At 43.9% G+C, this 15,527-nt stretch overlaps 1 protein-coding gene across 1 annotated transcript in view; it reads left to right on the top strand.

Moving 5' to 3' along the window:
- Positions 1-8,564, top strand: part of LOC126524719 (uncharacterized) — a 451,239-nt gene extending 442,675 nt beyond the window's left edge. Inside the window, exons 21-22 of the mRNA XM_055067253.2 lie at positions 3,326-3,390; positions 8,373-8,564. Coding sequence (XP_054923228.2) covers positions 3,326-3,390; positions 8,373-8,544 — 237 coding nt within the window. The 3' untranslated portion in view covers positions 8,545-8,564. The remainder of the gene's footprint in view (positions 1-3,325; positions 3,391-8,372) is intronic.
- Positions 8,565-15,527: the final 6,963 nt, after the last annotated feature.

Raw genomic sequence — 15,527 nt, forward strand, 5'->3', positions numbered from 1 at the left:
TGGAATTTGCTACATGTGCATTTTTCCAGATCCTGTTCCTAGCCATTTTTTCTCTTAAAAACTTGTACCTGGCATGTTAACTTGTTTATTTCTGTCTTCAGCCGTTTATAACCTGTGTTGTATATTTATACGTTTTCTTTGATGAATCCCCCCCTATGTAATGCCTCCATGGGCCCTTAGGGTATTGAAATAAATAAATAAATAAATAAATAAATAAATAAATGACGTCAAATTTTTGCGAACATAAGGGGATCAATACGCCAAGTTGTGTGGGTTGGTAAATACATTAACAATTGTACACAAGTGTTCGAACGTATCCAACGGTTCGAACGCAAGTACGCAAGTGTTCGAACGGTTTTCCAATGTCCTAAGAAACTCTGCGTTTCAGATATTTTATACTTTGAAGGAACAGGCAGCATTTTTGGTGCAATGTGTCGCATACGGCTCCGTCATCTGTTAACTAAGTTAACCAGGATGAATTATGCAAAATCTTTATTATTCACTTTAGGGCCAAGTGCGTTTCGTTGTGTTGAAGAGGGGGTTGAGAAACGACCGATCCAATTTTTTGTGGCACCGTACATGCTACCCTGTATATATGGGCAACGTTTTAAAGTATGCAATATAAGTACATGAAACTGAAATTTTAATTGCAACTTTTCGATTGAAAGGGCTTCGCTGGAAATCGGGTTGTAATTCTCCAAGGTCGCAAACATCTACTGTCTTTCGGTAATGTAAATATTGAAAATAATTTATGTTGATAGTACTTTGTTGCGTATAACTTCGACAATACTATTACCTAAACGAGTGATACATTTAGGCAGTATACTTAAACATTATGCACAAGTCTTTGTTTAATTACTAAAATTGTTTGTAACAAATGTGCGGGTTTTCTGTGCGCTGTACTGGTTATGCTGGGCGGCATCCGGGATGTCTGTGGGGCACTCATTGCCTTGTGTCGACGTGTCATCTTGATATTTCATATAGTTGCAAGAAATAATTGCAAATTCAAACAAATTTTCGGGCTCCTCTGGTTTATGATGTGGGGTTTTTAAATTCATCTTTGTCTGTAAAATATAAATAAATCTTACAGAAGCATATCCAGGCACTTATTGTTATAGTAATTCGCAATATATGTATATATATATAGTAAAAGTAAAAGGCCAAATCATTTGCTGTTCACTCGACCAAGCGAAGAATTGCTGAGCTAACACCCTCCTTTTCGTGCGGCTCTTCGCTGCAATCTCCGCTGGCACGCTCTTATCACTGGCCCGTAAACCCATTCAGCTACAACACATTTTACTGTCTTAAGGCTTCAACCCCGACATACGTGACACCGGCATTGTGCGCTCCAATGACGTCAAGTTGCAGCGCCGATCGAGGACAGCTGCAAGTTATGTATTCATATTACCGTAATGACAATCTAACAATGCAGTTTTTTTGCCAGTCAAAAAAAATTATACTTGTTTTCATTCCTTTTTTTTTTCGACCAGAGATCCAGCGACCATTTTTTCCATCACTAGTGTTTCCTTAACACCCAGAAAGCACTAGGGCAATGTTTTGAACTCATGTTCTTCTATTATAGCTTCCCTAATCCACATAATAAGTTTCTTGTGTTGACTGTGAGTGCGTTACTGCGAAACAAACGTGTTCCGTTATAACTGGCGGAGAGTACACAGCAGTACGTCGCTTCTCAGCTAAGGTAACAACTCAGCCCGCTGCAGAGGAGAAATATTTCTCGAATAATTTCTCAAGTAACACTGCTCAAGGACTAAACGACGCAATACTATAGCACTGGGCAGCGACAATAGAAACGGGCCCGTCACGAGGTTTAGGCCATCGTAATCTTGACTACAGTGCGCACATCGGCAAGAAGACCGAAAGAAGGACGACGACAAGGGCTTGTCGTCGTCGTTCCTTCGGTCTTTTTTATCCGTGTAAGCGCTGTAGTCAAATTTGCATTGGAATACCAACTAGCCCGTACCCAAACCCTGCTTTAGGTCATTGTGCTGGTGGACCTATTCCTTTTTTATTCTCTTTACTCGTTTAAGAGCACTTACCGCTTTTATATAGTGAGGTTGCGGTACACCATAACACAGAGTTTGATTGCTTTCTCGGAGAATTTTATAATCGAATACATTGCGTATGTACCAAGGAGTGCGTGTACATTGTACTGTGCACCCATTCGGGGTAACAATCCTGCCCGTGGGATTGATATTATACCGAAATAAAATTGCGGATACGGAGGTCCTTGTAAGCGTTTTTAGCGGAACGCAATAAACCATTCGCTGGTGCGGTGGTGTCTTGTTAAAGGTTTAGAAAAATAACTTTAGACAATTTATTAGCACCTTACTGTGATTTTGCTATGTCAGCGTTTTTAAGCACCATTGCCTATAACATTCAATCAATTGCTTTTCACTTTATTACTACTACTAAATTTAAAATGTAAGAGAAATTGATCGATATCCATGGGAAACTCTAAGAGTATGTGTTTTCTAAATTAAATAACGCATATTGTTGTCTTTGGTCGAAACGGCCACTGACAACGGCTTGCAGAGGCGGTGATTGGTGTTACTCTTTTCAAATGCCAAGACGAGCAGATGGAAAGTCTAGCTGCCCGCAGCTACGGCTCTGTAGCCTACGAATGAACCTTGAGATGCACACCGAAGTATGTGCGTGTGTGTGCGTGTAGCTGTGACAACGTGAGGGGTCGCTCGCTGTTATTTGTTCCGACGTGTGACAAGAGTATCTTTTTCCGACGAACAACGTAGCCGACCGCAGGTATTATTACGGTTCACTGTCGCTGCTGTCGCACAGCTGCTATTCTCGAAAACGTAGCAATAGCTGCGGTAGAACGGCATTCACGCGTTCATTTTTAAGAGAACTTTTCTTTCCGAGCCCTCCCTAACTTTCTTGCTGAGTGCTGTTGCAGTCTTGTCGAATAGCTCATGCATGGAAAATATCGAAATGCCTGTCAGATAGTGCAGTCTGACCGAGATCCCCAGCACAGCAGCCGAATGTTCTCAACCGCTGAGCCACAATCACACGGTCGTCGCGGCTGTCTGCGCGAGATCACGTTGACGGGCGCCCGGTTGCCCTCGCGCCGAAGACGTAGATATGAAATGGGAAAATTTTCATCACGACATCATCACGATACCTTCGCTGCGTATGGTTTCCAAGATGAGAATTCGATCCATCTAATGTTTCGGTATAGAATCGCTACAACGGTGATTAAACGTTTCATTTGCAATGAGACCAGCGTTTTGTATCTTTGCTTAGTTTTCGCCATATTGTGTGAACACCTTGTATTATTTTGTTTTATGTGCAGGGTCATTGCTACACAGCAAACCCCAAGTTCGCGGTTAAGAAAGAGCAAGAACTAGCACCGAAAAGGTAACATCATTTTCCAGTCATAAGTGACACGCCTAGAATGTCGTGAGAGTGCGAGAGTAGTTCAGGTTCCTGGGAGACGTTGGCCGCATTGCTGCTGTTATGGAAAGCAACGGTCATCAGATGTGGTACATTGATGCAGCTACACTAAATGAGTTTGGCGACGGAAAACTTTCCCTCTCATCGTACGGGCGATTCGCGGGCTTCATTTTATGTACCTTTAATTACGTAAAGAGGTGATAGCTGCTGACCCCGCATGCGGGGATTTTTTTCACATCTGATTCAGTGGATAGAAGCCACAGTAATATACCCACTACTGCAAAAATATTTGGGCGCGGTGTTTTTTTTTTTTTTTTTTTGCTAATGTTTGTGGCTTCAATCGTTAATGCTCCGCTGAATATTATCTACACTTGCGTGTTAGAAATGAAATCATGTTGCGCGTACGTTGCTGTTAATTGCATAGGCGACCTAACTTAAATGTAAATATCACGCTATCGTTCATATTATTATTCGCGCTTATACAGCTCCTAATTCTCAACAAGAGTGCGACACGCAAGGCTTCCACCACTGTGAATTCCAACAATATGCAGTCGACCAAAACGTGTCCGCCTGAAAACTTACCGTGGTAATATTTAGTTCAAAGAAAATCACTATCACAGGGTTCAACCTTCTGTACTATCGCAAGAGGCTGCTATATCGACTGTGCCAATAGTTACAGAATACCTGTAACTGCAGAGATTGTCTTGAGTGAGAGCATCAAACCTCGCTTAATAAAACCCTTCAGTTTTGAAGCGGTTCAGTTTAGAGTCCATTTATTAATTCTGTCCATTGAACTGGAGTGTAATATTTTTTTAACAATAATCGTTTTTTTTCTCTAGCATTCGCGCATTTAGTAGATGGAAGTAGAAAGATGGCCTCCTTACTTGTAGTTCGTGGATGTCAAGCCATCGCCATGGTTGTTTCGAGCAAACTTTATTAACAAAGCCTTTTGCCCTCTTTCGGTATTTTCTTCAATTATAGCCCAGCCAGTTCTTCAATGTTTTGGCATAATCTGCAAAATAAAGACAAAACGAAGTAAAACAGCCAGCTTATTTGTGGAATCAAAAGTGCATATAAAGCTGCATTGGATAACCTTCGTTGAGCAAAATTTATAGAAGCTACAGACTTCACGACTTCCCTGAGAATGTATAGCTTCTCTAGCGCGGATACACCGCAGTAATTGGAATCCTTAACGCTCATGTTCAAATTACAGAAAAAAAGCTATCAGTGCTCAGAAAATCCTCAAGTTTCAAAAAAATTATTGTGTTTGTAAGAGCTATTATCAAATTTGTCTTGAAAGATAGGAATAATAGAGACTGGTGTTCTCCATTTGCCGCATTGCAAGAACAATACGTTTCCGAGATAAAACAGGTATAAGCGTCCCATTCAAACGAATGTGATTAGAAATGTATTAAAACATTTGCTTAAGATACTCGCCTTCAGGCAAATTCTTTTTTAATGTTAATTTTATGCACGACATGCGTTAAGAGACAAAGCCGGGAATATCATTACTAATATGGATGAGATCGTTCAAGTGGCTGAGGAATGTGATTAGGATATGTATTAAAATATTTGCTTAAGATACTCGCCTTCAGACGAATTCGTTTTTAATCCTAATTTTATGCATGACATGCGTTAAGAGACAAAGCCGGGAATATCATTACTAATATGGATGAGATCGTTCAAGTGGCTGGGGAGTTCTATAGAGAATTGTACAGTACCAGTTGCACTCACGACGATAATGGAAGGGAGAATAGTCTAGAGGAATTTGAAATCCCACAAGTAAAGCCGGAAGAAGTAAAGAAAGCCTTGGGAGCGGTGCAAAGGGGGAAGGCAGCTGGGGAGGATCAGGTAACAGCAGATTTGTTGAAGGATGGTGGGCAGATTGTTCTAGAAAAACTGGCCACCCTGTATACGCAATGCCTCATGACGTCGAGCGTACCAGAATCTTGGAAGAACGCTAACATAATCCTAATCCATATGAAAGGCGACGCCAAAGACTTGAAAAATTATAGACCGATCAGCTTACTGACAGTTGCCTACAAAGTTTTACTAAGGTAACCACAAAAAGAATCAGGAACACCTTAGACTTCTGTAAACCAAAGGACCAGGCAGGATTCTCAACGCTACTCAACGATAGACCATATTTACACTCTCAATCAGGTGATAGAGAAATGTGCGGAATATAACCAACCCTTATATATAGCTTTCATTGATTATGAGAAAGCGTTTGATTCTGTCGAAACCTCAGCAGTCATGGAGGCATTACGGAATCAGGGTGTAGATGAGTCATATGTAAATAATACTGAAAGATATCTATAGCGGCTCCATAGCCTCCGTAGTCCTCCATAAAGAAATCAACAAAATCCCAATAAAGAAAGGCGTCAGGCAGGGAGATACGATCTCTCCAATGCTATTCACAGCGTGTTTGCAGGAGGTATTCAGAGACCTGGATGGGAAGAATTGTGGATAAGAGTTAATGGAGAATACCTTAGTAACTTGCGATTCGCTAATGTTATTGGCTTGCGTAGTAACTCAGGGGACCAACTGCAACGCATGCTCACTGACCTGGAGAGGCAAAGCAGAAGGGTGGCTCTAAAGTTAGTCTGCAGAAAATTAAGGTAATGTTTAACTGTGTCGGAAGGAACCGCAGTTTACGATAGGTAGGGAGGCACTGGAAGTGGTAAGGGAATACATCTACTTAGGACAGGTAGTGACCGCGGATCCGGATCAGGAGATTGAAATAATCAGAAGAATAGGAATTTGCTGGGGTGCGTTTCGCAGGCATTCTCAGATCATGAACAGCAGGTTGCCAATATCCCTCAAGAGAAAAGTGTATAACAGCTGTGTCTTACCAGTACCAACGTACGGGTCAGAAACCTAGAGGCTTACGAAAAGGATTCTACTTAAATTGCGGACGACGTAACGAGTTAAGGAAATAAGAATGATAGGTGTAAGGTTAAAGAATAAGAAAAGAGCAGATTTGGCGAGGGAACACACGCGAGGTAATGAAATCTTAGTTGAAATCAAGAAAAAGAAATGGGCATGGGCAGGACATGTAATGAGGAGGGAAGATAACGGATGGTCATTAAGGGTTACGGACTGGATTCCAAGGGAAGGGAAGCGTAGCAGGGGGCGGCAGAAAGTTGGGTGGGCGGATGAGATAAATGAGTTTGCAGGTACAGCATGGCCACAATTAGTACATGATCGGGGTAGTTGGACAAGTATTGGAGAGGCCTTTGCCCTGCAGTGGGCATAACCATGCTGCTGCTGATGATGATTATGCATGGCATGAACTGAAAATAACGCTGACGCGCGTTACAGCTAAAATTTTTATCCAGAAATGTTACACTGGTTTTAAACTGTGTCCGTCTGTCCAAAACGGATAAGTTCTCTACTCCTTCGTGTGGGCGTTTCGTTAGTAATCGCACTTGATAACATCATTCCGCCTCCAGTCCACACTATGAAATCGGATGCACAGCGAAGCTGTTGCCGACGCTAGACGACGTTACAGAAGCACTGCTGCGACAAGCCACGCACGTCACGCAAGCGCACACGCACGTGCAAGGAAGTGCAGCATACATCCTCATTTTTGTAGGTACTTCGCCAAGCGCAAGTGCTTTATTGAAGTAAATGTATGTTTAAGAGTAAATTACATCAGAAAATGAGTAAAGTGCGACTTACACACAAGCTGCAGACATGACAGCTTCCGATTCTTATAGATATGTTACAGATATAACATAGATATGTTATTCTGTTGCGCACAAACTGGAAGACGATGCCTGTTCCCAATTGTCGTTTCAGGTCTGCCCGAGTGGCCGCGGCAACTAGGTGGTAGTCCCGTTAGCACCAATATATCGCCGTTCTTGTAGGCCATCCTCCTAGAGCAAGTGTGTTATTGAACTAATCGAATTCCTCAAAGTAAAATGCGTCGAAGAATTCGCAAATTAGGGTTTATACACAACCTGCAGACATGATAGCATCGGTTGTCATTCGAATACTATACGAGAACAAATAATTCCGTTACGCTGAAAGGGCAGCACGAAGCCTTCAAGCAGCCGTTTCTTTTTGGGTTCGCACTCGACGAAGACTCTCTCCCAAATACATGCTTATAGCTTCGCTGTAAAAGAATTTATTTTATGTACTCTGATGATTAAGACAATCAGCCAGCTGCGAGATATAAAAAATGACCTGCTCCTTCTTTTTAGACGAAAGCTCTATATGAGTCGGTGCCCGAGATTTCTTCGTCTTCGCTGAAATAACCCTCAACGGGAAACCACTCCATGAATTGAAGTGAAAATGCAATTATTCATAGCAATTACGCATGCAAGGCACACCGTAATACTTGTTTCAATAAATAAAAGTACAAAACAAGTGTCAAAAATACATCATAGATAAGGCGCGTTCGAACAATGCGAAGTACGTAGCGTTTGCCACATGCGTTTTGCGGGAAAGATTGCGGTTGGATAAGCTGCAGTTGCAGGGAAGCGGCGACTGCAGCTTACGAAGCAGGGAGTGACGTCAGTGCACTTTCATATGTAAAAGGAGTACCCTCGTAATGACTTATTTTATTTGTGTGCTGATAGTGCTACGAGAAGGCCACGCATAAAGACTCCCGAAGAGGAGCGAGAACGCGAAGAATGGCGACGGGAACAACGTCAATATGCTCAATGACGTCGTGCTGAGGCTAGACAATTTGTCTTGCTGTAAACCATATCATGTAGTGAATTACTCAATCCTTCATGGCTACGTCACATTAACCTGTTTGATCAAGCGATAGCACAGCTTCACTGGCTAACCACCTTTATAGCGTAGATTGGAGCGCAATCTTCATTTTTAATTTTTAGCTGCTGAATAACACTTATATGTTAGGTTGGGAATGTCAAAGTATATGGAACATCACAAAACACTCTTTATGCTTTTTTTTCTTGTTCTTTTCTATATAGGGTAAATTCCTTGCTGTACAGCAAACTCCTGGGCCAGAGCATGCTGTGCAACGAACAGCGAGAAGTTTTCAAGCCACCGTGCAGTGGTCTCTTCCCTGAACTTCAGCGTGTTGACGAAGCTTTGTGGACTGTGGAAAGCTGGAGAAGTGCCAAGAAAGTCCTGTCGCATTAAAAATTAGCTTTTACCGAGTACTGTCCAATGATGCGTGCATTGTTTACAAAGGCACCCCTCGATTCCCTTGAACTTATAAACGGTATTTGCTCGTGGTCACGTACTGTGCATTAGCAGAAAGACTCCCTGAAATTATATTTCATTAAATAAGGAATTGCGATGCAAGAGCTAGACCGAGGCGTGATATAAAGCGTTTTCAGCACATCAATTCATTTCAACGACTGGTGCATATTGGCCCAGATAATACATTTCTGTACCCGTACTCGAAGCTAATGAGGATTTATGGCATGTATGTTGGCGCCTGCACTCAAGAGAGGTGCTGCCAGATTTTTCTCGATTTTCTGGAGCAAGATCACTGCCACCTGTGGTAGTCTTGCAGTTAAATAACCTTAGTGTGTAGCCTCGAGACACCTGTGGCTTTAGACGTTGTATCGAGGCTTAGCGTTCATGCAATTTGGTCATAAGTCATAATTTGGTCAGAGGGCAAGAAGTCTTGTGCGAAGATTGCTCTAAGCGGTAGTGTATGGGCACTGCGATGTTTAGAAACATCGGAATGACATCACAATAACATAGTTTATCCAGGAATCTTGATATCAAGTTAAGCAATGTACAAAATATGAATTTGTAAATGAAATGGATTAGCCATAATTTATAGAATTTCGAGACATGCAAATTTTGGTGAGAATTAAGAAGTATTCATAGAACGTTGCAATCGGGATCCTTAGCATTTTTTTTGTGCGACAGAAAAAATCAAACCTGTACTTCCTCTGGATTTGTCTGCTTTGTAAGAAGTGCCTGCATAACCGATATTTACATTTGTCCATAATGCCGGCAATGTGATAATTCACATTCGCTCACTATAAAAGGAATCGCTTGCTAATAAAAATTGATATCTATGAGAAATGCATTCTGGGCATTAACAAATATCTTCGAACCGGTAGAGAGAGAGTGGTGCCAGACGAGTATTGGCAGTCTTTGGATATATTGTTTTAATTAGGCGCGAATAATAAATTAAACAGACGCGTCTGTAATGCATGCGGGTACACGTACACAACCATTTAGGGCTCTTTAGCCTATAGTTGAATATGATATGCACGAAAGCAAATATGGTCATTGTTTCTTTTGCTTCAAATTATGCGACCTGTTTGTGTTGGTTCTGTTTGCCAATTTCTATTGTCTGCAAATTTTGACGTTGCCTAACTGAAGAATATAAATTATAGCGCAAAGCAGTCGCTCATATAGCCCGTGAGTGGTGCCTTGCTTCACATATTTGTAACTTGCGAAGAATACACTCTCATTTACTGCGTTGAACGCGTTCAGCCGCTTCCTCATGTGCGTGCTTACGTTTCGCTGATCTCACTGCCGGAGAATGCGCAACGCGTTGAACTACTACTGCAATCTCGGCTTCATTGAGTAACAACGAAAATAATTTGCAAATCATAGCCAAAAGTCCCGCCTGCCCCTGGGTAATCTTGCCCGTATTCTGGAACGTTCCTCTTCTGCACAGCATTTTGTCTCAAGGAATTCTATAGCATAGCCGCTCCTCGAGAGACGTGGGCACCGCACTTCGCTGACAGGCCATAGCTGTTCGTAAGCCGAAGGGCAGCGCTTTGCTCTGCGCGGCAGAGTGGAGGAATAGTGTTTAGTCGAGGGTCGTTGGGGAATACGAGGGTTGGTTACCGGATCAGCATTTCATTGATCAAGCGCACAGAGTTGACCAACGTCAGTATAAGTGCACTGCTGGAAGCCTACGATGGTTAACAAAAAGGTCCGCACGGGAAGATCTACGATAGCCGGGCGCAGACACACATTAGGTGGCCAATATTTGATTCACGGGATATCCAGAGCAAAATCTGCTTTGCAAAAGTGTTCAAGAATATCCAAGAAAATGGGATTCGAAGAGTAAATTTTTGGTCTAGTTGGCTTCTTGCAGTAATTGAGGTCACAACGCTGGGTTCCCACGGACAAGAAAGATGGCAGGACGTGAACTATCAACTGATTTTATTGCATAAAAGCATGGTACTTAAACTGAAAAAAACGAATAGAAATCATCGCACGTGCACCCAAACATTTTCCAGATAGGAGTAATCTGTCTTTAGATAAGGAGAGAGGGGTAAGGTAGGAGATCAGGGTATTGGACGGGGCGCTTACGCAGTTAATACCCTCTTTTGCAATCAAACTTGCTTCGGTAATTTCCCGCGTATACTTACCTGCAGTCGTCACAGTGCACGAATACATGCCCATCTCGATACCAGTTCAGTTTTGTTGCTTATGTTCCCTTAACATGTCATTAAGGCATCTGCCTGTCTGCCCTATTTATTATCGTGAGCATTATGAGAGGGAACACGTCAGTGCACGACAAAAAGCCTCGAAACCGAGTTAAAGCGATACGCGGGTGGCGCTGTCGAACACAAAGTGGAAGGGGGGTCGCACTTCCGCTAACTGTTGGCACTCCCACCGCCCCTGTGTTTGTCAAAAACAGCAGCTTATGGCAATTCACTGCCACCGATAACCGATAATTAGGTTACGTGTAACTTACAGCGAGTCGTTTTTTTCAGTCATACTTATTTTTGAGAGAGAGCCAAGCTCCTGCGTTTAGCGCAAGGTACTTTCAGATATACCCCCATAGGACTGATGCATATCTTATGAAGGGCATCGTGTCACGCTTTTCAGACACACGCACAGATTTCCCAGGGAAGTAGCTCTCAACTCTATACGCTTCAGAAAAGTGCTGCTATTGCATGATCACGCTTCGGTGTACACAGTTATCAGTAACGGCAATATCAAACAGCTTTATCCCTGTGCGCTGGCGATGCGAGTTCCGCACTTTGCGTAAAGAGACGCATGGTGGAAGTGCCAACAGTTACAACTAAAGCCCCTTACACTTCGTAAAGTACTGCCACGCTTTGAAGAATGCCGCCTCCTCCTCCAGCGCTCTGGCCGAAGCCGACGCCGCGTCGCTATTGGCCTAATAGCATCACGTGGCCCCTTGCGCCGGCTTCGTTTGTTTACAGTCGCGCTTCAGTGCCATCTTTGCTCGAGAAGCGGCGCTTGTTGGCGGCATTCCTTCCGTTCCTATTCTGTGTTGTTTTGATCTTGCGGACGTCTTGAAGGATGTTTTGTGGCAAGTGCGACGTCGCTTCACGTATTTTTCTGTTACCATGACCTGCTGCGCGTTCGGATGCCAATATAGTTTTAGCAAAGGCAAGAATATGTTCGCGATACCGCCCGGTAAGCGCAACGGGTTAAGAAGAAAGACATGGCTTCACCAAATCGGGAGGGAGAACTTCCGATCAACTTCCTCCGCGCCACTATGTGATGTAAGTTGTGGCTCTCTCAGAATATTGTATGTGCCAGGCTTGCGTATTGTGCTGCGGGCAATAACGTAGTAGATATTGCACAGTTCACTGTGCATGTTGTCATTTGTACGCATGCTTTAACATGATTTTTACACAACGTCTGCTTTGCTTATATGCGCACTACGTGGTCGTGTTAGTCATATTTGGTGCGCTTAATCGTTTTTAACGCCAGCCGGCGTGAGTTCGCGGGCACGCGAGGTTGCGTGCGATAACGTGATTACGAAATTTCTAAGATTCAGCGCAGTCCTTTTGATAAAATTTCAGTCTCGATCATGAAAGCGCCTCAGGAGAGCAACTCTCTGCCTTTTGTGGTTACTTACTGGCCTTCTTTAGATAGACTAGCTTTGTTTGCCACATTTGTTCGTGTTCCTCGTTGGCGGTCGCCCGGTGGATTTGCGATACAGAGGCCCCGATGAAAAGCGTGCGTGCTCTCCCGAAACCGTGTTACGCGGTGCGTTCATCGTCGAGCGACCGCATCATAGGTAATTGAGACGTATGTGCTAATTCGCGTGAGCTTTAAAGTGTGCGAAGCTTAAGATGCGGTGGTAGAGCACTCTCAAAGAAAACGTGCGGTCGCCCGCCCGTTCGCTGGCTGGATTAGTCGCCGTTCGTGCTTAGTCGTTTGCTCGTTCGTTCGCGCGCTCGTTTAGTCGTTTGCTCGCTCGTTTAGTTCGCGCGCTCATATAGTCGTTCGCTTGCTCGTCTATGCCACTATTAGTTTCTACAGTCACTATGCCTAATTGAGACGCGCTTGCTGTAGGACTCTTAGGCTGGTGCGTTTATTTACGCAATGAGACAATAAATGGTGCACACGGACTTGTGACTGCAAAGGCAAATCTGTAATGCATCTGCGCTGAAAATAAACTGTTAACTTGCAACTCGAATGCCGTTTCATATCATTTTAACCTATGGATAAAACATCATTTCACTTGTCGCAATTTTGGCCGCGTCATGGCGGGGGGATTTTTCGCGCAATCATGACTTCACTAATAAAGTCATGTCTCGCAAATGTTACTTCGAAGGGAGTGCAACCGTCCTCAATGCATGCACCTCAGTGCAACTCGGTTCGCGACACGTACGTCACTTAGTAAACGGACGAACCAACGCATGATGAAGTACTATTCGTGATAAGTCATTAACCTGAAAAAATTACTGAAGGCCACAGTGGTCTTGTTTGAGATTTAGCCGAGCATTGTTATCGCGCTCCCGCTTCGCGCACGAATGCTAAAAACTCATTTTATTTTCTTGTGTACGCACAGTCTCGACTCGATGATCGGCACGCGGTATTTCTGTCGGCGTTGAGAGACGAGAAACATAATAGCACCAGCGCCCACCTCTGAGGCTTTACGCGCGCTTAGATTGGCAAGCACGCACGTTGGCGGCACTGTAGCTCGTAATACACTTTCGAACCTCCAGAGCAGTGATCTCCGTCAGCCTTTGTACGTCATAGCTGATACGCGCCGCGAATTCACATGGTAAGGGCGGCGCGGATTCTTTAGGCTGAGGGCTTGCTGGAAGCCAAGAGGTTGTCATTCCATGGTAAACGTGTTATTTACAATCATTCGCAACAAGATATTGCGACACGCCCTTGACAAATGCTGCGTACCTAATTGTAGGGCACGCGGTACATTCGCAGTCGTCAACGCACAGCGTTAACACTCCTTTAGGTACTTTTTTAAGAAATAGTTATCAAAAAATGAAACAAAAGCTGCCGTTACCGAATTTGTATAAGCATCCTACTAGAAATTCTGTGCTGTACACGAAGTTACACGGAGCTGGAAAGCCAACGTGAACGCCTAAAGAGCACTGCCTTGCTATGCTTACATTCACTCTGCGAAAGGTCGTCTGCTGCGCTCGAGCATCGTAGGCGGCGCCATGGTCGAGGAGGGACCGTGAAAGAGAGGAGAAACGAGGAGTAGTGAAGGCGGAGGAGGAGAGTGGCACTACTTTACGAAGTTTCAGGGGCTTTAGTTACAACCACGTCCTCCTTTCCACTTTATTTCCGACTGCAGCCTCCGCGTATCACCTATTGCAGGGTTAGAGGCTATCGGGCACGCACTCCTCTGTAGGCGCTCATACTGCTCACGATAGTACATTTGCCGCACGAGAAAGGGAAGCGATATAGACACCTTGTACGCAATGCCCAAACGGCGGGGGTTATTCCTCCCGCATACTCCGCGATCCTTTCTAAGTGGAGCAGTAGCCTTACAAACGCCCCACAAGAGCTTGACAGATTTTTGTGGAGCAAAAAAGTACGGCGTCCACTTCTACTTTTCGGCCCATTTGCTTTAAAGGGACACTAAATGCAAATAGTAAGTCAAGCTAAAGTGATAGATTACCGTTGGAGAATCTCTAACGTGTCAATGTTATCGCGATCAGAGCGTTAATACTACAGAAATTGAGGTAAATGCAGGACATGATTAGAGACTCCACCGGGACTTTCAATGACTTGTCCGATGACGAAAGCACTCCACAGTTAAATTTTCTCACCAGTACTCAACCACTCGTTGCAAAAACACAATTGTATTGCATTATGAGAGGAAACAATTACCGTTCAGAAGGTTTCGTTTTCACTCGACTCAGCACTGCACACGTTTTCGCGTTTCAGTAGTTTCGTTGTCGCATTGTGCGGCGCTGGTTTTGCTGGCTCGCGATCTGGCACAAACTGCAAGTAGCACAGAAACAAACTTCCATGATACGTATGTCACGGGACGCCTGAACAGTCTACGCCACTTGACCAAAAAGCAGCTGCAGCGGCGAATCCAAACTTCGTTCAGTACGGCCGTCCGTCGGGCGCAGTTTTACTCACCGACGGAAGCAAAAGGTGTGTGCAACGTTAGCACACCCCAGTTGGGTGGTGGGAGAATTGAACTTCGAAAAAGGTATTCGGACACTTGAGACGCAATTTTCTCGTAAACTAAGTCTTTTCTTGGCACTAAACAAGCGTTGCGAGGATTCTGGAACGGTATTTGAACAGGCCACATCGACATAGTACTTGCCTTTAGTGTCCTTTAAGCCATTTGACACCCCGTGCATGTAAGATACAACCACTTTGTTTCTACTTTCGCGAAAGCGCTTGTACGTACAACCCGTTTCCCTTAGTCCTTTTTTTTTTCAGCGCTGACAGAAATTCGTGGGACAGGGTACCTTGCTTCCAGCAGCCGCTCTTTTTGCCTCAAGAAGCTCCCAGGCATCCGGAGTGGCCACCATTTCCGGAGCGCATTAACAAAACAGTTTTGCGATAGCGCGATTCACCAGCTTCGAATGAGGGAAGGCATGCGGGAGCAGCATTTTTCCCGATGACGATATTACCAACAGCAGTGAAAAGTAGTTTGGTGTGTGCAAATTGGATAGCAGTATTATGTAGGCTTGTCAAGAGTTTCAAGTATCCATGTAGAGAAAATAAAAGTTGAGTCACAGTGTAACAAGAAAAAGCAAAATACAGACCAGAAAATTATATTTTAAACACGTGGCCAGCAGCAAGTAACACAAGGTTAAGCGTAAAGCGTCAGAAACAGACAGCCTTAACGTTTTAATAAACTGCGGAAAAAGGAATTCAAAAAATACTTTTCCGACAACTTGATGGGCTCTGCACTACTGTTCGAAGATGAATCGGGGTGTCTA

Source organism: Dermacentor andersoni, chromosome 3, assembly GCF_023375885.2.
Source record: "Dermacentor andersoni chromosome 3, qqDerAnde1_hic_scaffold, whole genome shotgun sequence".
NCBI lineage: Eukaryota > Metazoa > Arthropoda > Arachnida > Ixodida > Ixodidae > Dermacentor > Dermacentor andersoni.